The sequence below is a fragment of the Echiichthys vipera genome (assembly GCF_963691815.1).
Source record: "Echiichthys vipera genome assembly, chromosome: 4".
NCBI lineage: Eukaryota > Metazoa > Chordata > Actinopteri > Perciformes > Trachinidae > Echiichthys > Echiichthys vipera.
Genome location: NC_139829.1, coordinates 30,427,407 through 30,451,946, shown reverse-complemented (window position 1 = coordinate 30,451,946; position 24,540 = coordinate 30,427,407). Strand labels below are relative to the sequence as shown.

General features: G+C 45.1%; 1 protein-coding gene across 2 annotated transcripts in view; it reads right to left on the bottom strand.

Moving 5' to 3' along the window:
* tet3 (tet methylcytosine dioxygenase 3) overlaps nucleotides 1-24,074 on the bottom strand; it is a 32,431-nt gene extending 8,357 nt beyond the window's left edge. Inside the window, exons 1-4 of one of the 2 annotated variants that reach the window (XM_083912453.1) lie at nucleotides 24,009-24,074; nucleotides 23,240-23,299; nucleotides 3,801-6,723; nucleotides 544-634 (exon numbers count right to left, since the gene is read on the bottom strand). In XM_083912453.1, the coding sequence (XP_083768579.1) occupies nucleotides 544-634; nucleotides 3,801-6,675 (2,966 nt within the window). In that variant the 5' untranslated portion in view covers nucleotides 6,676-6,723; nucleotides 23,240-23,299; nucleotides 24,009-24,074. Of the gene's footprint in view, nucleotides 1-543; nucleotides 635-3,800; nucleotides 6,724-13,611; nucleotides 13,891-23,239; nucleotides 23,300-24,008 lie in introns of those variants that run through there. The other variant, XM_083912452.1, reaches the window with a different exon arrangement.
* Nucleotides 24,075-24,540: the final 466 nt, after the last annotated feature.

Below are 24,540 nucleotides of genomic sequence, written 5' to 3'. Positions count from 1 at the left end.
ACATAGATTTTAACTCTCAGTTTGGCAGTGAGATTATTTGATTTGAGGTTTTAAGCAGAGGAAATTCAGCTTTGTATGTAAATTATTTGCATGCAAAAAAACATAAATTCAACCTTAATTAATACCGTGGACTGTTACAAAATGTCAGCAACTGGACTTGCTGTTTAGTGCACAAACAATTCACCAAATCTATGATACTTTCCACTAAAAAATGTTTTCCTCCCTTCTGTCCATCTCTCGCTTTCTCTCGCTCTCTCTCTGTGCGTGATTTGATTCATATCCTACCTCATTCCTCTCATTCTCCGCTATCATCTGCTGCAACCCTTGTGCTTCTGCCTCTGATATGCTGACAATGCAAATATTTCCTGTCTCTCCTACCGGATTCTGGGTCACAGATTCCCTAAGGACAAAATGTGAGGAGGAGGGAAAGTGGAGAGAAAGGAGGAGGGAGAGGCAGAGAAAGTAAAAGTGTGTAGGAGGAAGAAAAGGAAAAGGGAAGAGAGGAGGAGAACAGAGAGGAGAGGAGAAGAGAAAGAGACTCACCTCGTCTCCATCAGGTCCCGTATGGAGGCTACAGTAGGTCCAGATCCCAGGTGGTTGTAGTAGGGCCCTTCATCTTTCTCCAGGATTTGTTCTACAAGACCAGATTGTAGAAGGTGAAGAAACAGCACATATCTGAAAAAGCACTTCGGCAAGTTCCACACTTATACACAATAATAGTATAGTATATCCTGATATCGCTATTATTTAGTCCAGTTGTTCTATTATTATGAGGTATGTCTTTATGTTTAATGTAAAATCTCCTGCTCTTACAATCAGGGAGGAAGTGAAGCAACATGTAACTGACTTTACGAGCGTGTCTTTTGTTGCTTGATTTAAACAAAACATCAAAATTGACCAATAAAAGAGCAGCAGCGGCTTTGGTCACAGCTATTATCAGGTACTGTTTTGGATGAATCGATCTCCTGGAATCTCTCCTCAATGAGTAGAACACAGAAGGGTTTTTTGCAGAAGTATGAACTATACAGAAGTGGAGCATAACATATTTTATCTATGACTGTGGTTCAGTGGTGAGTGGGTCGTCCTCCATTCGAAAGATTGGCGGTTCGATCCCCGCCTCCCCCAGTCCACATGTCGAAGTGTCCTTGGGCAAGACACTGAACCCTGAATTGCTCTCCTTATGCGCATGGGTGTGTGAATGTGGTGTAAATGGTTACATTAGATTAGATGGTATGTAGGTGTCCACTGCCATCAATGTGAATGTCTGTGTGAACGGGTGAATGTGACAAACACTGTGAAAGCGCCTTGAGTAGTCAGAAGACTAGAAAGGCGTTATACAAGTACAAGTTCATTTACTATTAACGAAGCAACCAAATTCTTCTGTACTACTTTTTTTTATATTTTATATCCCCAAAGCAATGTCACTCAAAAGCAACTGGACTTGGTTATTTGTCTAGGTAGACGTTTCACTGGGACTGGACCAGGACCAGGATCAGGACCAGGCTGGGACATTCCCAGCAAATAACAAATAACCAAGTCGAGTTGCTTTTGACTGAAGAAGCTTTGGGGATTAAACGATGACCTGGACAAATAAGAGCATTCACAGGCTTATATTTTATAAATGCTTTGCACATCACATTGATCAAATACATATTTTTTGTGTCTCAAATCTTAATTTAGTAGAGTCCTGCTTGATGCTACTGGGAGCAAATGTCTCACATGTAACAGAAAAGCTCCTTTTACTACAGGAAAGAATGAAGCGTTTTTGCATGTAATCACATCTCTGTTATTGTAGATATTTGTAAAAATAAATAAATAATGTGTGTGTATATGTATTTTTGGACAAACTCAAAGACTGCCTCTTTGTAGGTGGAGCTAAATCCTAAATAAGAAGCGTGAGAATGTGCAACTGATTGCAACATCCAGTTCACACAAACACACATAAAAACAAAGACAATGGGCTGTGACTGCAGGGTGTGGTGTGTGTGTGTGTGTGTGTGTGTGTGTGGAGACACTCTGTAAAGTAGAAGCTAGTAGTGATGAGTGACTCAGTATGTGTGAGTGTTATGAAGGAGTAAGGGTGTGTCTGTGTACAACTGTGTTTATGTTGTGTATGTCCGTATTTGACCACTGTCCTACATGCGTCTGTGGTTGTAAAACATCCCATGACTTCAATGCTAATCTTTGTATGCAATACTGTGCAGATGATTACATTAAATGTCTCTATTGGACTACACATTACCTAGCACTGAAACAGCTCACTTGTATGGCAACTAATACAGATGTGCTCTTGCTTCTGTACACAACATTTCTATATCATAGTGTGGCACACATTCTGGATAACAGTGTTAGCTAAATGTTCTAAATGTAAATGCTTTACACCGTCAGCTGATTATGATTATACATGTGGGCATACAGAAATGTGTCTGTGTTTTTGTGTGTGTGTGTGTGTGTGTGTGTGTGTGTGTGTGTGTGTGTGTGTTTGTCTTTGGTTTAGAGGCAATATGAAGTCACATTCCCCTGTGAGGGAGGCACCAGGGCGTGGCTCGGGACAGGAAGTGGAGGAGTCACACTAAATTCTAACATGGAAATTGGTTGTGTGTACTGTGCACATCATGGCTGTAGACTGAACCCCTGTGAGTATTGGATGCATTTTAGGTCTTATTCCATTGCAGTGTTTGGTTACAGGAAGTTGACAGGGCAGTGTGTAACCAGACTTTACTATTAAGAATTACTGTCTGCTAGTCTTGACTCTTAGTAACAACACACAGCTATCACTGCAGCTGCTCTCCACCTGCTGCGCACCTTCTTCAATGTTAAAGTACAGCAAGGGTCTACATTGTTTTGTTTTTTGCACAAAGTTAATGAAGTACACAGTGATTACAGCATTAATTCATATTGTGATTTACTGAGGCATTCATTAATGACTAAATGGACAGACTGGGGTCTTTTTAGATGTGTCAACCTTTTACACCACACCAGAAGTATCAAAGGGTGCGTTCGCCTAAATTAACTTCAGTTATATTAAATCTGTTATATTCGTATTTATGTTAAATATTTGGTAAATAATATCGTCTATACATTTCCATAGATTTCTACTGTAGGACCACCTACTCTGTTGTAAACAAATAACCTGAGCAGGGTACTACCCAAACTATTTGGCTGAACCTCTTTCTGTCTAACAAAGGCTCTGTTCTGCTTGCCTGCCAGGCCCAAACCCACACAAAAGGCTCCTTCTGCCTCCACTGCTATTGTTCCTGCCCGCTGCCTTTAGTGCCTCACACTGTCACGGTCTGGATGGTCGCAGCCACACACCCTGGCAACACACATATGCTAAGACACCCTTAACAAGCATCCAGACAGAGAAGCTGAAGCAGAGAGTGACTGAAAAACCTAATAGTGGACCTGTATAGTTCAAGGAGTAAGGTTTTAACAGCGTCAGCATTATGGAGTGATTAATGTTTAGCTCAATCGGTAGAGCAAATCAACATTTCCAGATTTAGAAAATTTCCCAAAAGAGGGCTCCCTGCAGCATATACATGTTCCCCTGGCTACTATAAAACACAGAAACAGAAAATCATTTAAGTTCTAACACAGATCTGATTTACTGCACTTCAAATTACTTCAGTTTATCTCCACACAGATGAATGGGTAATACTTAGAGTGGCAGGATATGTGTTGGATTATAAATACTATTATTTTGACTTTTCTGAAAAGTGCCAATACAGTATGTTGATGGACACCGGCCTCATCCCCCTGGATACACACCACCATAGATAGATATCAAAACAATGACTTACCCACACAGGTGCAGGTGGGAAACTCTGCCTGTAGATCCTTGGAAGGAGTATCCAGCAAGGTCTTGGTGGGGGTTTCCAGGTAGCGCAGAGGAGACTCTAGGAAGCCTCTGAGAGATGGAGAAGAAGGGAGACTGTCCTTCGTAGGTGTGTCCTCCTCAGAATAGCATGTGGTGGAAAGTACTGCTATATCTCCAGAGGCTTCAATCTTCATGCGTTTCGGTAGCGGAGAACACGGCATGCTGAACATATCCTCTAAAGCATTGGGGAGCTGCCGCTTGTCCAGAATGGTCTGATGATTCAGAGGAACGTCACTCATAGTGCTTTCTGTGGGGACCTGGTTCAAGGTTGCTTCACTTCGGATCACTGACGCATCCTTGTTGACTTCCATCTCCTGATCATCTGGATGAGGTGTAGAGTTAGTTTGAGTGGCAAAGATTAAGGGGGCAGACTGGGAGGTGGACGATGATGTGGGACCTTGGTTTTGAGGACTGGTCTGGGACTGGTCCCTCGGTTGAGGGTCTGCAGCAGTCTCCTTCATGGGCTGACTAGCAGGTGCGTCTGGGGCTGAGTCCCCAAATTCAGCCTCAAATTGACGGATCAGTTCTTCGTACTTTGGGTCTATGTTGATGACACTTGGTAATTGTGAGGTGCTGGATGGAGATGTGGAGGTTACAGGTGTGGTGGTGGTGCTGGTGTCACTGAGGGCCACGCTGCCCACTTCATCTGACTTAGCATGGGCTGCAGGGGCCACAGGTGGGGGCAGAGAAGCCATGAGGGCTGGAGTACTTTCTGACAAAGCGGAAACAGTGGATAAGGGAGTCATTGAGGAGTTAGAAATGGATACCTGAGATTGGGCTGGGGCAGGGTGACCTGCAGCAGCAGCCTGAGTGGAGTTACTGTGGAGGGGCAGAGAGGGGAGAGAACCTGGTTGCAGGCTGGTCAGGGCTGGGGCTCTGTCCATCATGAGGACTGATGGTTTTTGTACAGAGATCTGAGTCTGAGGCAGGAAGGTTGGCAGGGAGGCTTTCTGCTTGGTCTTCTTGATGATTATCTGTTTGGGTTTGGGCAGATGAGGGACTGCAAGCGTTCCACTCCCTGCTTTTATGGCAGGAGACCCATGGCTGCTTTTTCTTCTCTTGGGCTCCTGTTTGATGGCCAGATGTGGTAAACCTTCTGCCTCTATCTGTGGCCACCATTTTTTCAAGTTTTGGCAAGCCAGAGGTGCACGAGGGCCTGGTGCTCCAAAACCAGGAGAGTGGTTAGAGAAGAGGTTCCTCTTGTAGTGAAGGTGCTGTTGCAGAGCTGCCTGAGTGGAGTGGCTAATGGCTGCCTGGCCAGGAGACATGGGAGTGCCAGGGTAGTGCTGACCCTGCTGCTGACCATTAGCCATGCTGAAATGTCCCATGGAGGGAGTGTGATGGTAGTGCTCACCAGAGTCTGGTTCTTGCTTTATCCTCGCCAATACTGGGTTGTCCTGGGCCTGGATACCTCCATTCTGGTCCAAGCTGATCTGTTGTGTGACTGGAAGCTTGAAATGAGCATTGCTGAACTTGCCACTGGTGTCACCAAGCAGCTGTTTGAGCTCTGACATTGGGTCTGAGCTGCTGTGAGATGAAGCAGCGTAGTGAGACTGGGGTTCAGACTTTACACACATCCATGGGTTCCTCTGTTCAGAGCCTCTGCCTGGACCCTGATGCCACTGCTGGGGATTAGGGCTAAAGCCTGGATGTTTTCCCTGACCTGGGAAGAGAGAGGTAGAGGATGAGAGAGTGGTAGCATGGGGTGGCTGCCCTTGGGATTGGGGCCTGTGATGTTCACAGGTACTCGGGGTCTGCTGAATGGTGTGTAGTCCAGGAGGGACGGATTGAGAGCGTGAGGAAGAAGAGTGGGAGCCAGGAGAGGATGGGATCAAGCTAGTGCCATTGGGGGGCTGAGATGGGAGGTTCTGGGCATGTTGGTGGTGATGGAGGTTACTGTTGTAGGAAGATGGAGAGCTGGCAGCTTGTGGATCAGTACCAGATAACTGCGTCAGAGCTTCTATGGCGATGGCTGTCTGAAGACTGATGTTCTTTTCCTTGGCTATGGAAAGCACCTGTGGAGAACAGGGAATTGGAGGTTTGGGACAGGGCACATGGTCTTGCTGAGAGCCTTGAGTTCCCTGTTGCTGCTGGGGGTATGAAGCAGGCAGACGGCGGCCACCATTCATCTGATGGTAGGGCTGAGGGTGATGCTGCAAATGGGGTTGCTGTAGGTGAGGCTGTAAGTGTGGAGGAGCATCAGCCATCTTACAGGCACCGTGATCCTCACCAGTTGCCAACTTGATCTTCTTCTCCAGCCACTCAAGGTAGTCTGGACAGTCTGGCCCATCACAGTTGCAGTTAGGGGGTTTGTGTCCATGTTTGGCTTGGCTCAGGGCTGTCTGTAGAGTGTTCAGGTCTTCTGGGGTTTGGCAGCTTCCCTCAGGAGCTCCTGCAGAGAGTTTGACCTGAGCCCCTTCAGCTCCCATCTCCTTTGTGAACTTCTCATACAGCTGCGCTGTGTTAGGTTGCACAAGGCAGGAAGAGGAGGAAGAAGGAGGCAAGGAGCCAGCAATAGCAGAAAAAGCCACCAGATTGTGGGCATCCTCCATGTCTGCGTGGTGGACAGGTTCACCACGGGTTGTACTGCTGCTGCTGCTCCAACACGATTGCTGTTGTTGGGTGTCATTGACCTTGCCATGTCCTGACAACCAGTACTGCCTTGGAGGCACACTTCCAGCCCTCTGCTGCTCTGTTTCCATAGATGTTGCATCATCATTGGGGTAGCGATTCAGCCCATTGGCCAGTTCCAGGCTCAGCGCGCCTTCCTGGAGGCGGTCATGTGACCCAATTTCCATCTGGCCTCCACTTTTGGGGCCATCCACTGATGTGACTTCGCAAACAGTCTGAAAGACACACAGGGTGCAAGGTTAGCTAGATTATAAGAATCCAATAAATCATTATACACTGTATATTCAGCGCAATTTTGTATAATTACCCCATGTTGTCAATTTGTGTTAAAAATGACAGTAATTGAATAAAACAGTTAGGTATTTCTGAGAATAACTTGACAGAATGACAATTATCAATCATTAAAGTAATGAGTAAAGTAAGTTATCAGTCTCCATGCCCTTATCCCCAGCTCTTATCAACGGCTAAGGAGAAGTGCATTACCTATTGCTTCAGTAGAGTGTCTTTCTAACATGCAAGTGTTTTGCCAAGCCAGTCACAGGTCACGTGACATAGTTTCACTGTTTATATTATTATTTATAAATGGACACACATCTCCAGATCAGTTGGACTATGCAAAGAAGTTATAACTTGGTGTTGGAGCATGTGACTGCAGTTAGGCATTAGTCACTAGTAGTGACTAATTAAATGCAATACACAAAATGACTGTGAGATCAAAAGAAAGCCCAACAACTGTTTATTTTAATGACATTCATATCATGCTTCCTTGCTACAAAACTAGTTTGCAGCTAAGAAATGTAAGTTAGAAAACGTCCACAGAAACACAAATATACTGCATTTGACTACAACATGTATATGCATACACTACCAAGTGAGTTGCTTTCCTTGGCAAAACCAGATATTGATTAAGTTACTGTAGTCTTTGTGACATTATTGTGCCACTTGTTACTGTTATAACTTCAAAAGTGAACTTCCACTGAAATATGTTTTCCAATTCTTCATAAATGTGTACTATAGCAGCAACTGTAGCTCAAGATTCAAGATTCAAGAAGCTTTATTTATCCCGAGGGAAATTATTGCTGACTCAACTAAATGTCTGAAAGTTTGCAGTGCAACTCTCATGCACTGGAGAGCTTATCACAAACCCAACACAAGTGGCATGCCTTATAATTACTTGAATATTTAAAGACCAGTATGTCAAGCTAAGATAATTTGCATGTACAGCATCTAGGACACAAAGCCAACTGAACAAAGAATAAACTGCCCTGGTTGGTAAAAGTACAGTCAAGAGAAAGAGAGAGCCGCTGAGCTAGAAATACTAAAATTCTTCATTAAAAGGAAATAAAAATGATATATTTCTTATTTCAATTGCCATTTGAACATTACAGTTGTACACCCTGAAGTTTGGCGGTGTGGCTATGCTTACGTAACAATTTACTTAGAGCCTAATGCTAATAAAGGAGGAGTCTACCGAGGTGAAGCGAGTTAAATTGATGAAAGACAAGCAGTAGTGTAGAGTTGTGACATTCAGGAATGGACCGAATCTATTGAACGGCTCTTTAACACTTTGCTGCTCCACTGAGTGAGACGGAGAACAGGCACAAGGGGAGGAGCGCAGCGCACTACACATGTGGTGCTTATTTGATATGCAAATATCGCATGAAGTCGTCAGAGTTGTCCACGCTGCCTTCACGCGAATGCCTCAGTTTATGAATGTTTGTGTCAGATTATTTTGGTTCGATACTGAATATTTTTTGAATACATTGACTGGTTCAAATATATTTTACGGAAAATAAAGGAGAATTTAGTTAGTTACCCCTGGGCTGGTTTCTTAAAAATAAAGAAATTAATGTAAAAATGAGCCGTCTGTCAAGAAGGGAATTTTTTTTTTGATATCTCTAAGTCACAAATTTTGTAAGGACACCTCTGGACCATTTTAAAAACGCCACCCCTGACAAGCTACACAGGTGTCTCAGAGATTGCCCGATGAGGAGGAATGCAGTTTCAGTTATATACGACTCATTTCAGTCACTACACCAGGTGAACACGGATTACATAGAGGAAGGCTGGGAAAGAGAATTGGGCATGGAGATAGCGGAGGATATATCAAAACTTGCTCCCTGAATGCTAGACACTGCCTGATCCTGTTGCAAGAGTAAAGTTACATAGAAATATCACCCATCTGTGGAAATTGTAACCAAGCGGAGGCAAATCTACTTCACAGTTACGAACCTTGCCTCAAACTAGAAAATTTTTGGACAGCAGTGTTTTCATTTTTATCAAAGGTCTTCAAGACTACATCACAACCAGGTCCCCTCTGTGCTATACTAGGGACATGAAGGAGCACTGGGAACCTACAGAATATGCAGCGCTGCCTTCTATCCCATCGTCTCCTCTGTGGGAAAAAACTTGTTCTCCTCCATTGGAAAAAACAGAGACACCTACTTTCAAAGCATGGTTAACGGCACTGACTGATACACTACACCTTGAAAGGATTTGTTTCTCTCTTAGTGGTGGGTTGGAAGACTTTGAAAGGATGTGGCAACCAATTATTTCCTTCTTGAAACAGGATGTAGGACAATCTGAGTAGAACCGGGCGGGTGGGACGTGGTGGGTTATTAAATATTTATTTTATCTGAATAAATGTATTTATTTACTTTTATTTTGTTTCTAATTTCTCTCCCGTCTGTTGTTTTTCATCTATTTACTTATTTGTAGGACACCTTTGTTACTTATTTTACTATTATATTATTATTATTATAAAATAATGAAGCATTGCATAAACCAAAGGTGGATGTAGTTTTGTCTGCTTCACAATAAAAATATTTGAAACTAAAAATGAACCAGTCTGTTGAACAGCTCTCTGAAAGGATGGGACCACAAGATCCGGCTCCCTTCAAAGAGCTGAAAATCCCATATCTACAGTCGTGCAGCAATGGAAATGCCAAACTCACAGTTGGTGTATGCCGACATAATGGTATGTTTGGTGTTTAACAAGTTGTGAACATAATATATTTGGATCGTTAACCGAACGTTACGATGATGAAACTACTTCTGTGCCTGGCCGATCTACTGGAAAGCCTTTGTTGAGAGATCCCCACATGAGAAATTGATGAAGGGAGGAAAGTGAAGGAAATATTCAGTGACTTGATGTGCACGCCTGTCCTCATAGGTCAAAAGACCCGGACATTTTTGTGAACATTTGAGAAAGGACAAAGGTACGATAACATCCCAAGACTCCCTCTGGGAATCTCCAAATGAGTGAGGGGGATAATAAAAAGACTCTTTTGCTAAAAACAGTGCATAAGTTACTACTTAACAGTGTTTAAGTAGGGAAAACACTGGGCAGAAATATTGATTTCATAAAAGGGGGCGACCCACTCTGCCTCTGGCGACTGTGGCTCAGAGGTAGAGTGGGTCGTCCTCCATTCAAGAGATTGGCGGTTCAATCCCCACCTCCCCCGGTCCACATGTCAAAGTGTCCTTGGGCAAGACACTGAACCCCGAATTGCTCCCCGTGCTGCGCATGGTTGTGTAAATGTGGTGTGAATGGTTACATTAGATGGTCTGTAGATGTCCACTGCCATCTGTGTGAATGTCTGTGTGAATGGGTGAATGTGACAAACACTGTCAAAGCGCCTTGAGCAGTCAGAAGACTAGAAAGGCGCTTTATAAGTACAAGTCCATTTACCAAAATATTGACAAGACATTTTAGCCCCATTAATGACAGCACAGGGCTACATTAATCAGGTGATCATTCAAATCACCTTGCACAAATGGGATGTAAGGAGCCCAGGAGCTGCTTTATGGGCTTGACTCTAATCCTCATTTCAGTTTAGGTTACTATTAATGAATGATGTGTAATGTTACCTTGAGAAAAACAATTTGTCAAAGAAATGACATGTGTTTGATGGTGAGACAGGAGTTCTTCTTTAGGAAGTTTGGCCCAGGTACTGTGATTTACTGCATAAAGGATTCTGGCCCGACAAACACTTTGTTTCTCAAATGATGCTTGCGAATACATCCGTCTTTCCTATCAGTGATTTATAAAGCAAAACACAAGAAACAACTGACTGCTCCTGATATTACCACCTGCTATAACTGAAACTACCTTTAGCTGGAACATAACAAGGTAACTGCATCTGTATTTTAGATGAACTGTTGTCACGGAGGCATTTTTTTGAACTGCAGCATTCCTGGTGATCGTTGCATCCTTTAAGCATCAGTAACAAGTAGCAGAGATGGGAATTGTGGCTTCAACAAGTCGTCTCCATGCCGTGTATTTGTTCTGCTCAGTCACTGAACCAGGTGCATTTACTAATTGGCTCATCTCCCTGGCTGTAGAGCTGTGCTGACTGCACTCAGCTGGTTTAGTGACTGAACAGAACAAACATATGGCATGGAGATGACTTGTTGAAGCCACAATTCCCATCTCTGTCAAGTAGTATATCATAACCAGGTCAGCTAAGAGTCACAAATAAGGGGTGGATTGCTTCTTAGAAAGGCATTAACACTTATCAGGATCTGATCAGTGCAGCCACATAGCTCACTTCCTGTTCTCCAGGGTCTATGCAGGACTCTACAGCACATTTGACGACCTTATCACCACTTTGAGTTCTAACTGGTTACATCAGCGACATACTTTACGTTACAGTTACTATACATTTGAAGATAGCAGAACTGAACCGTCTTAGTTTGTTAGAACTCCTCGGGCCAGTGTATCAGTGTAATATAACTTAGATACACAGGGTGGGGACAAAGCACAATAGAATGAATTGAGAGACTGACCCAATGGTTTATTGATATCATTGTTGTTATGGTCTGTCCTCCAACCATTAGTCTGAAAACACAAGCATTTTCCCACTACCTAGGTAGTTTGACATGAAAGGGATCTTTGCATAACGTTCCCAAGCGGCTGTCAGTTGGTGGGTGGGTGAGTGAGTGATGAGCGGTTATCCTTTTCAGATGAAATCAAATAAAATACACAGACTCATACGCACCCACACAATGATTCAATTTATGCAATGAATAAACATATTGAAGCTAAATGGGGTTTATGACTTTCTAATACTTGTCAAGGGCCTCAATTGTTGGTCAATTGTTCTATCGACTTTTAATTATTTTCAAGATCCTGCAGAAACCCTGTCAGAATCGAACCCGTTACCACACAGAAAACAGCAGACACATCACTTGGACTTGTGTCAAATTATGTTTCCAAAGCATTCAGTTTATTTAGCTTGAAGCACTAGTGGAGTTTCACCAGTGTAAGAAAAAGGTGTAGACATTAAAAAGTAATTGCCGCATTTGTCTGAATGACTAGTAATCTGACATATCTTGATATGTTGAAGCCAACTATGGTGCTCACATTCCCTCCTGAGATATTACTTGCAAACAGTATTCAACCCAGGCTTGCCCCTCGTAGATTACAATCGAATGAGTCTTGAGAGGAACAGCAAACAAAGATAATCCAAGGGCAGGTTGAGAAATCATTGACAGAGTTCATGTTGTGGCTGAACAGTGTATTCCAACATGTCTGATAGCGCTAGTGAGAAGAAAACAATGACAGACTCGCTGTATAATGCCATTTTTGTGTTTGCCCCATAGATAGACGCCAACACACTGTATTAATATACTTTTTAGTGTCAAAGTCTGATACATACTAGATCTATATACCTAAACATGCACCTGCTGCATGTTTCACATTGTACAGTAGCCTTAACTGTAAAGGACACCTTAGACTCTGGTTGCAAGTCCACTCCTTCCCCAACAGAAGGCACAACAAAGCTGAACAGAGATAGATACATACACACAACCTCACCTCAGGCTTGCTGATGGTTTAACACCCCAACAACATAAATGGGAACAAATGAGTGATTCAGAAGATTCAGAAGAAGGAGAGAAAATGGCTTCTGTTTGTAGATCCATCAGTGGATGACAGTAGAAGTGAGCCTGGTGTCCAGCTTCCCCATCATTTGAATATTATTGAAATGAGCCCTTGAAGTGGCTAATTACTGGACGGGCGGTATGCTCGGGTCTTTTGAATCCACCTTCTGCGCTGGGTGTCTGATTGGGGGTCCCAGGGGGTAGCGACGGTATTGGTTAGGGGTAGTGTAGGGGTTGGAGGAGGGTTGGGGTTGTCAAAGAACAGCCGGCATGCAATACGTGAGAGGCCCCATGTCTGCACTATCAGTGGCATCAGACGGAAAAGAGGAAGGGGGGGGGGCACGGCAGTTATGAGAACTGCAGTGTGTTGAAACAGAGCGACTACAACACTACACAACCTAACTTTCCACAATCACGCACTATCAGTCACACTGAAACTCTCTTCCCTCTTTTTCTCACACTTACAAACACAGACACCGCCACAGATACAAAGTCACATGGGTTTAAAGCACCGCAAGCTGCACACTCTGAACAAATGGACTCTTCTCCGCTTCCCTGGTGCAGATAATAAATAATGCACCGCACACAAAATAAAAGTTCTTCGCTATAATTCACCTTGACTGACTTGTTTTGTGAATCTACATGCCGGTCTGTGGTGGAAATGTTGCGCTCACCTGCAACGCTCTACGCCTATGCGGGTGCTGTACGGAACCACGTGCTTCGACAAATATTTACACCGTGACAGAGCCTGCTCTCCTGCCAGGAGTCTATCTCTGTCTTCCCTCTAACTTTGTCACTCTGCATACACAAACACATTTGTACATACACACTGAAAGGTGCGTCTGGAAACACGCCTAACCAGATATGATCTTACAGAACCTGGTCGACCACTTGGACCTTTAAACAAGATAAGCCGTTATATCTCTTTGTGAGAGCAGAGCAGGTTTATTCAACCATGACATTGACCGAAAACAACTAGAGGGAGGAAACAAAGCCGGTAAGTATACTAGTAGTGGTGGTGAGGGGGTTAATTTCGGCTTTTGAGTAGACAGCTGAACCTAAATCCAAGATACACAACACCCCCCCATCCTCCTCCGTCCCTCCCTCCCTCCCCCACCACCCCTTCCTTTTCTGCCGTGCCGAGCAGGAACATGAAGCAGACACTCTGACAATATGAAGCCGGCTATACGAGAGCCCGAGGACAAGCGACGCATACTTACGTGATCCTAGACGTCCAGACGGAGCTCCCGGTCGGAGAGCAGAAAGCAGAAGAGGAGACGGAGAGGAGCATGAGACCGGCACAGCAGCCCACAAGCAATCTGGCCTTGTTGGGTTGTATTCCTTTTTATTTCTTCCAGTCTGTGTGGCGCACCGACAGAGCGAGAGCCGAGATACACATGCATGCACTCACACACGTACACACAGCCAGCCGCACACACACAACACACCTCCCCCCAGCACAGCACACACGTTTCTCATTTCTCTCGTCTCTTCTTATGGCCAACGCTTTCTGTTCTCTCCTTTTTCCTTTCTCATTATCTCTGTCTGCTCCTCCCTTCCCTTTTTCAATATCCTCTTTCTTTCTCTCGGCTACACATGCAGTCGGCTTCTCGTTGCAGCTCCCAACTCCCCCCCACCTCACCCCCCAACACCACCCCCCCTCCCTCCCTCCCTCCATTCCCCTCCCTCTCACGCAGCCTCTCCCTCCATCTCCTCTCCTCTCCAGTGTGTGCAGAGCGAGAGGCCATTATCTGAGCCACAGCGGGCACGTACGATGGAATGGAGGAGTGTGCAGTGAGCAGAAACAGAGAGAGCTGTGGGGGAGAGTTGCTAGTAACGGCAGCCTAGGAAACAGCACAGTGCAGCTGAGCTCTTACCAATGAGAAGACCTCCCTGTCTCTATCCACGCCCTTGCACTACTTGCTCAACTCCATTAGATGATCCTACATATAAGGCGGTGTTATGTGTTTTGTTTATCCACAAAAGCCCAGTGTTGGAAATTGCGGCAATGACAGAGCTTCTCTGCTTTCCAGTGCAGAGGCGAACCAGCAGCGAATACACAATCTCAACTCACAACAGCGTCAACAGGGAAAAGGAAAAGGAGCAGAGAGCAACGTTATGTTCGTGCCTTCTGCAAGCGGTATCTGGTTTTCCATACGGAGAGTTCGTTCCATGTTTGAGCGTCTAGACTCGGCTCGGTCCTGGGCCGAAGCAGAAGCCGCCGATGATGGTTCTTCGATCTCCATTTTCTTTCCCGTCATCATTCAAAGCGGTTGCCTATTCCTCGCTCGCAACGAAAAGCTTCCGTCTTACACCTGTGGCTGATAATAGATCCTCTAGCAAGGCTGCATATACAGGAAAGAGAGAGGTTGGTAGACGAAGAGGGAGCTGGTTGCTGGCAGTCTCGCTGGCCCTTCCTCCAAGCTGCAAAGGATGCAAAACGAAGTGGAAGGTTTCTGACTAAAGGAAGCCTACATGCACTCGATGTATAAAATCATTCATCGAAACTCTATAATGTCAAGTCACTAACGTCGGTCACGATGAAAATGGAAGCACGGCGGAGATATGATTACAACAGAGGTAAAAGAGCGAGACGATGGGCAATGGAGAGGGAACAGCGGATGACACTTCGACATAAGCAGGAAAGAGTATCAGGATGAAGAGAGGGGAATAGAGGAAGACACCGAGGAGTGGGAAGACAACAAGAGAAGGAAGTCTGAGGCAAAAACAGTCGCCTAGTAATTATTTGACTGATTCTGTGAAAGGAGTGAAGAATATGATGAAGAAGACAGGGGCACAAACAGAAAGAAGACCGGCAGGTTGTTCCCAAAATGAAGACAGCAACCGCAAGTAATCAACTGATTACAGTTCGCTCAGGGTACAAGACTTCTGTCCTCTCCTGTCCACCAGATAACGTCCTCTCGATCCCGTCCTCACCGTTGTTCCGCCTTGGTATCATTGCCACTGTCATCATCAACGTCGCCATAATCGCTGGATGTTTCCTCTCGCCTACTCGCTGGCTGACTGGCCTTGTGGCGTCTCCTCTCTTCTCTCGAACATTGCTGGAGTTTTGGAGCAGGTTTAACCAAGAGGAGGAGGACAGAGGGGGAAAACATGGCCGTCTTCCCTATGCAGATCGTTGTCAGCTCCTGCGTAGTATTTTTTCTCTTATATGGCTGAGCCTGTGCCGGCCACACTGCGCTGCGCTGACTGGATCAACTTCAGTGGCCTTTCCCTGCTTCGCTTACTTTGCCTTTGCCTGTTTCTCCTGATCTCTCATTTTCTCTGGCTCTCTCAAAGTGCCTCTGCCTCCCTCTCTCTCGATTTGCCTCCCTGTTTTGTTTCCTGCCTTTTCTCCTTCTTGCACAGCTTATTGCATTACCGTTCCAACACTTTCTGACACAACTGCTCTCTGGCGCTGTAAATTGTACACTGCCACACATATTCGTATATACACACACAGATGAGCGTCAATCCCAAAGAGCAACACAGCGCAGCCTAAGCTGTCTAAGGAAAGGAGAGGAGAAGAAGAGCATTAGGTCACATGACCGGGGAGTGCCAATGAGAGAGAGGCAGAGTAATGAGCAAGAGAGGTAGGAAACATGTGGCGATGACGTAGCTGCAACGTCATCATTGTCATCATCAGTGTCTCCCACCAGGACGCTTGCCTCCACCGCTGGGTGGGCACATGTGTCATCTTACACATGCCCACTCTTCACTATCACCGACAGCACACATCAACGGACACTCGAAAACATTTCATTTACGCAACTCACTTGTGCTTGCTCACTCCCCCGGCTACAGTGACACAGCATTTCGAGCTCAAGACTCGACTTAACCCCTGAATCACATGCTCTCCGCGCATGGTTTTAAAGAACTACTAATCACAACAGACCTGTTCTATCCTGTAGCGCTGGAGTCTTATCAAAAAGTGTATAGCAGCTACTTAACACTTGCCCCAATTATTCATTTTTTTAAAGCCAACTGTCATTGAGCTAAAAGATGCCTCTGCGGACCAACAAGCATGACAGATAGATCTAAACTGTGGTATAAAGGAATCCCATCACATGGTTATAACACTGTCACCATTTTTAAATGGACATCAAGAAAACAGAACAGAAACAAAAGCGGAACTTGTGACCAAGAAAAGAGGATGTATCAACTCCCACTTTAACAACACACGCTCCGAGTTTGTCACAGTGCCGGACACAGCTGAGTAAAACAAAGACGTGTGATTTGACCTCGACGTCGACATAGGAGGAACCTCCTTGATAGCAAATTCAACCGTTTCCAACAAGTGACGCGGATGCTTAACAACACCCTGTAAATACAGTATGCATGACACAATTTAGTCTATGTAGGTAGATAAAACTACTACTTTGATTCACACACATTGTGTTTATTGTTGGCTCCAACCAGCAGCAGTTTCAGTTTAACTTCTGGTGTTTACCTCAGCCATGTTGGCATTGTTTAACAAAATAATAGAGGTTCATAAGATTAATTAGATGAGCAACAATGAAAGAGTCCATCAAGTATGCTCTTGACGACATTTCCGTGTGATTAAAGTCATACACAGATACAACACCACCATGCTGCCATTCAAGTTTGCCCACGAGAGCTGTCCTGAAATCACCTCCTGAGCACAATGGGCTACAACGTGGGAACATTGTGACACATTACATCGTAACTGGAAGGCATACAGTCTTTTACCATGTCCTAGTTAACGTCTTAGTCAACTGTGCTCACTTCACATGACACTAAGACCTCAGGAGAAATGACAATATCAGTTAGAGTATCTTAACTTTACGGTTCAAATGAAGTGGAAAACATAAACGAGTATATTACTTACGGTAAACCTGCTGTAACCCGGCATTGTGTGAGAGAGAGAGGAAGGTACAAGACATCGATCACTTTATCTCACAGTCGATTCATATTATCATCCAAATGTGTCGTTCCACGCCCTCTTCTCTCTCGTTTTCTCTGAATTCCTGTCTCTCTCTCCATCGCTCTCACTTCTCTACCTCTTGCTCACTGTTTCTCAGCAGCACGGAGGACATGGTTTGGTTGTAGGAGGGATGACTGACAACAAAAGATCATCCTCAGCGGTGTGTGTCGGACTGACTTGCGTATGACTAAGCCTGAGTCATCTTTTTCATTTCTTCTCAACAAAGTCCTGACATAAAAACCCTCACACACCCAAACGAGCTTTTCAAAAATACTATCTGCACATCAGCAGTGGGAGGTCTGTGTGGATCAAACACACAGAAGCCTACAGAGGACAACTTGTTCTGTTTCAAGGCTATCATGGGTGAATGATCGTTACGGGAATTGATTTGATTACACTATTTCTGCACCTACATCACCTCTCATCAGTAGGAGGTTTTGAGCCGTTTAGAGTGGCTTACTCTAGCAGCTATCAAACAACTCACATGCGCATCACGGTCATGACATGATGCTCCTTTCCCCTCCTCCCTTCTCTTCCTGTCAGCTGACTCCACCTCCTGCTCCCATTTACCTCGATACACCCCCACCCCCAATCCATATTGCCCTGCAGTCCAATGACATCAAGGTCATCTGATCTGCCACACACTGTGACTATCGCTTTCCTTCCCCCCTCTCCCTCTCTTCTTTCTCTGTCACTTTATCTCTCACTTTCTTCCTCTCTTCCTACACCCCCCTCACCCACCCCCTCAACACAAACTTGCCTGTTCCTCATCACATGCACACAAAGGCAAAGGCCCTAAATAAACGCACACACTGGAAACAAATGCAGAGGCACACTAGGGATTTTCTCTCCGCACACATACATGCTGGTGTGCATACAGTATTGGATTGTTCACCGAGGGTCACAGGGTTTCTTGGTGGGCAGGACAAGAGGCTGCAGAGCTGCACTGAGCACATCATATTTAACAGAGCAGAAGAAACACAGTGTGTTCAGCCTGGGGAAAGAAATAAGACTAATAACTTTATTATTATGAGTAGTTTATTATTAATTCTTCCTGTATTTCCAATATAGCTATTTTCATGAAAAGGAAATAGACGCTAGAATGACTGACAGTTCTGTATAAAAGTGTTATAACCATATGCAGAGTTTGTATGTATCTATGATCGTACTTCATCTTTCTATATGTCCGGCTATAATGAAGAACCAGACTGTTAAGATAGTGTTCACATTTTACGCATCGCCTTATTATCTCAACCTTGCATCTGTTTGGCTATCTCTCTCTCTTTGTCTTAGCTTTCATCTCCCCAACACACACACACACACACACACACACACACACACACACACACACACACACACACACACACACACACACACACACACACACACACACACACACACACACACACACACACACACACACACACACACACACACACACACACACACACACACACACACACACACACACACACACACACACACACACACACACACACACACACACACACACACACACACACACACACACACACACACACACACACACACACACACACACACACACACACACACACACACACACACAGACTCCACCCCCCAGACACACTCCCAGGCACGGCGGTGTTAGGTTCAGGGAGTGTTTGGGTGTAGATCGTAGTGCTGAGTGTAGGGTATCCGGACTGAGTCATACCTCCTGACTTTCGGCACGTGCAAGTCGGCACGAATAGCCCAGCTGGGGAAGGCCTACCCCCCCACCCACCACCACCACCACCCCTCTTCACCCCTACTCACAAAGAGAAAAGGAGGAGTGGTTTGGGAGGGAGGAGAAAGAAAAATGGAAAGGTGGTGAAGGGTGGGGGGCTGTTGGGTGGAGCTGCTAAAAAATAGCGAGGAGGAGGAGGAGGAGGGGGCGCTGTTTTTAAGAGGCAGCTCTTTGTGCCTGAGGTTTGGGTCATGAAAAGAAGGTGAAGAATGTAATCAATATATAGAATACGTTTGGGGGTCTGAGACAAAGAGAGTAGACAACAGACAAAAGGGAAATTGATTGAAAACAAGTGAGTAAAAATGGTTCAAAAACAATAAAAGGAACACTGTGTCCTACCTGCCAGGCTAATGTGTGCCAAGTCATGAAAAAGAGCTGAGCAGTCAAACCTAACTGGACAATGATGTAATCATTAACAGAACACAGTTGCTTTAAATACTTGAGCAAATGTCTCCAGGTGAAACACACCATCAGCCTGAATGGTTATGTGATGAGTCTTTGGTGACAATATCAGGAGTTTAAATCAGACATTTCTCAGACTTGAGACAGAAAGCAAGAGAAACCTTCCTCAGCTCTGCACACTGGCTGGTTGCCAGCCTTGTCTCTCTCAGGACTTGGGCTAAGATTAGCTTCCCATATGTTCAAGTCAGGCGTAGCCGGGCTTAAAGGGACAGTACCCAATGGTGCACTATGGAGCCATGTCGTATGAAGCCATGTCATAGCCTACACTAAATCATGCCGATTTACAATCAAGGTCAAATGTATTTTTAATCATTCAAATCAAAGGCAGGCTCCTGGAAGATGATGGCTGGATTTTTAATGTCAGGATTTTGAGAAGTGAGTACATGCCAGCCATTCATTTCTGGGCTACCACCAGTTGTACTTGTCTTACATTAGAATCAGTCCATTCATCCACTTCTCTTGAATTCACATGAATATACTTCCGTTTTTTCAGAAATCAATATTTTCACGTGTGTGTTCAAATAGTGTGTGATGAAAAACTCCTACAGCTGTGGCGCTGCGTTACATAAAACCTGGCAGCGTCAGGCAGGAGTGGGATTCAGGTTTGTGTAAAGTGGATGTCCAGTGGGAACAACAGAGCAACCACCGGAGAGGTGAGAGTTAAAGAACTCGAGCAACAGCTGAGGGCTCCTCCCCCTTCTCTTTCCATTCATTTTTTATTAACTGCGGCACCAGGCGGCCGGCAACCTCCCTTCGACATCAAACACTCAGACTCCCAACAATGCCAACAAGCCACCAACCACAACTCTGAATGCCATGCAGGGCAGTGACAGAGCCCGGGAATCAATGTGGGCTAAGTCCAGTGGCACATGCGGGGTAATAAGCAGTGTAGCAGGAAGAGACAGTGCAGAGCTTAGCAGGTCCCTCTAAACTAATGATTGTAGGCAAGTGAGGCGATTGTTAGTGACTATATGCATTAAAATGTCCCCTGAAATCCCATGAGGGTTTTAAAGGATGTGATGTGTTCAAGTCTTTGGGGTTTCTTTGATAGAATATTTATGTTATAACCATTACTGTAAATGAAGTGAAAACCAAATGCACTCCTACACATGATTTACTAGATACACAAGTTGTTCGGTGCCTGACAGCAGCCGACTCTTCCTGGGTTTGCAAGCAGGGTTGTACTCAAGGTTAAATGAGGAAATGTAGTCAGTCACGTTTTAATGGTTGACAATGGTTCCCCATGGAAATTCATATCATCAGTACTGTGTCGGGAACTTCTGTAGAGATTCAGTAGTGTCGCCAAGTTAAGGACACAGAATAAGTTAATGCTTTCCTGGACCAATAATTCATAATTTTCTGAACTTGAAATCCCTTTTATTATAATCTAGTATCTTTAAACGAGGAGGATAAGATAATTCATCATCAAACATCCGTTGCGTTTACGAGCAAAGGAAGATCATGACAACATGAAGCTCAAAAGTAAGATCTGTGCATCTTGAGAATCAAAACGACGACTGGTAAAATTGTTGAGTATCAGACTTTAATCTGCCATTAGATCACTAGTTGCGCGTCAAGGCAAAGGGGAAACAAGGGCTGCCGTTCTTTACTGACTGAGTGGAAACCTTACCGAGCAGTAAATACATCGAAAAGCCAACGCTGAATGGAAGAGGTGATGTCAAACCCTCCACTTCCTGAGTCTACTATACACCAAACCACTTACTACACAAACTCACACACACATACACACATGTGGTGCCGGCTAGCAGGTCATGTGACTAACCTTGGATGCTGGACTTGAGCTAAAATTAATGCATGATGTCATCAGACATTCAGTGTTGCCACGGAAACTAGGTCAGTGTTAACCCTTTGCGAACGCGGCTGGGGATTCCACACAAGGCTAAACATATGATTAGCAAACGTTCCATCTGCTGTCGCGTACTCAGTGGTTTGACTGTCTCTACTCTGCTTTTGACTCTTTCCCACCAATGTACCCTGTGAAGTTTAGCTCACGTAGAAAGAGGAAATCCTGTGTATGGGCGTGGAAGAAGAAAAAAAATCACACGAGCGCAGTCTATCTGTCTTGTAAGCTGTTGTGGTAAACTCAAAAAACTGAAACTGAAAATATGTCATTGAAAGCGCAGCCTGTCTCGCCTTTAACCATGTCTGGTGTCACGCAATGTTTGAGGTTCCAACAACCTCGGAGCTGTTGTGTGAGTCCTGAAAATACTTAATGATACTGTATAACTACTATAACTACTCATGTAAAGTGTAAAAATTAGTGCTCTCAGCTTGTTGAGTGTGTTTGTCTTTGTGTAACCAGTTTGACAAGGACACAGATCCTCACAAGATAAACACTCCTCCAAGGACCATGAACCTCTACAAACTCAGGAAAGATACAGAGTACACAAACCTGTTAAACACAGGCTACGGCTTTTCTCACGAACGATGACAGTTCAGTTCCCTGCAAACCAGATGGTCATATATACCGTATACCTTGTACTGTAGATAAAGAGACTGTCGGGACGGAGATTAGAGCAGGCTTAGAGGTAGGTTATAGTATGTCACTGGGCTAAACCCATTTTTAAACATCTGAAACTGACTGACGATCCTATATGTCATCACTGTACTGACACGGCTGAGCGTATCTGCTGACATCAATGTCCTCGAGTCACATCTTGTCACTTCCACATCCACACGTCTAGGTTTACTACACTAAAATGTTTCAACTATGCCTGTTATAGCGAGTCAAATCAGGAGCTTTCTTTCAACAACAGCTTGTTTGGTGCTCAATAAATCCTCTCTCTATGAATCCTCGCCGCAAAACTTCCTTTCCACATAAACACACAAGCGTGCCCCGACTCAGCGAGCTCTGGAACAGCAGAGCTGAGCGGCCACACGCCACAGGTTACTACGCCCGACAATCAAACACGTACGCATGCGTGACCCACTAACTTTTACTCCCTTTACCTCATTTGACTCCAGAACCTAGAAGAAGGACGGCCCCCCTGGCTCCCGAGCCAGCGCGTAGGGTTCCTCCTCCCTCTCTCCCTCCTCCTCTCCCTGGTCTCTTGTATCTACACATGCTTGGCTCTGGCACCAATCAGCGGGCAGCGTGGGACGCTTTAAACTGAAGACGCCGCCACTTCATCACTGAGGCGCTCAGCTCACCGGGGTTTGGTGATAAAGCCAAAGTTTAATACATATTATTCAGCTTCCGACGAGGGCAACTCAGATGAGGGCGGCAGATGCCTCATGATGTCTAATGCACCTTTATTCCACCTTGCGATGATATCCGGGCAAATATAATGAGCTTGTGTGTTCGCCGGAGAGAGCAGCTAACAGTCAAGATGACAAACCAGTGACACAGCGATGACAATCACACCTTTTTCTGCGTATTAGGTATTGATGCTTAAACCCATTCACACAAATAGATTCACATATACGTACATAACTAACAGCGAGCAGTAAAAGATGCACATGTGACCACGCATACAGGAAAAGTAGAGGAACCGGTCGCTGCATTGACTAACCACCCCATTCACAGCTCATAGGAGCCTCAGTTCACCGTTGAACCAACAGCTGAGAATCAAAGCAACATGGAGAGATTTTATAAAAAGATGACAGACGTGACACTCACAAAATTACAGAGACACAACACACTACCCTCTCTTACCTCAGCTGCCAGTTCAGGGTTTCCCGAGCAGCCTCGTCGGTTGTCTTCAAAATATTCCACCTGTGCAGCCATTCAACAGAACAAACGAGGGGGGAGTGGGGAAGGAGACAGAGAGAGATGGGAGGGGGTGAGAATAACAATCAATAGAATAATGCGACAAGGGCCTGTTCAAAAGGACTCGTCATTAAGGACAACAGGACTGCCAGGTACAGCATGTACGCCTTTTCACACACAATCTCCTCATCATCGTTCCTGTCGTCCTCGGCAACCATCAAAAAGCCGCCGTGCACACGATTGTCTTCGCTTTGATTTGTGTTCAAACAGTGAGCCGGCACTTCCCTCTACTGCCGGGACGGAGAACGAGAGACAGCAAAGCCGGATTCAATTTCAATTACAGAATTATGTAATGCCTGTATCCCGACCTGGTGCAGCCTTCCTAATGCATGTATGAGACAAGTCTGCATAACCCAGTTCTTTAAAGGGTATATTGGCATAACGTGTGAGTGGATAGGGGAGCCGGGAGCAGGGTACAATAGATGGAAACGGTTCATCAAAGCAGTGCTGATTATTGTAAAACAATAGCATCCTCTTATTTGGCACGGCATGTCCCTCTTGTCTACATGGCCCTGGCTGTCTCAATGTTAAATGATGTGTTTTGTCTTGAGCTGTTCCCCCAGTCCCGCCAACCTCTTCTCCACTCCTACACTCCCCCCCCCCACCCACCCACCCACCTATCAATCACAAATAGTCTGGAGTGATGAATATTTACCCTCCAAGCCTCTGAGCTTCCTTGGTTTGTACTCCTCCGTCCGCTGGCCAAATCCCCATCAGAAGACTCGGGCTCCCTCTTGTCTTCACCTCTATCCCTCTATCCCTTTCTTCTCTCTGCTCTCTCTTTCTCTCTCTCTACCTCTCCACTCTTCTTTCTCGGTCTCTCTCTCTCGTCTGTGTTCCAGCAGCCCATTCAGGAAGCCATCTTGTGTTTTTAATCTGGTTTTACATGAGCCCTCGTACGCACGCTCTCTCTCTCTCTGTGTGTCGCTTGCTCTCTTGCTCTACCCCCTCCCTCTCTCTCTACTGCTAGTATGCCAATAGGTCTACCGCGCACACGCTCATACACACACACACACGGGATTTTTTCTCTGTGATCGCTATCCCTCCTTCCTCCCACTCGTTCAGTCCTTTTTCTCTTCCCCTTCTGCATATATGATGTAAATGCACAGCACATGCGTACGCGCACACACACACACCCACACACACACACACACACACACACACACACACACACACACACACACACA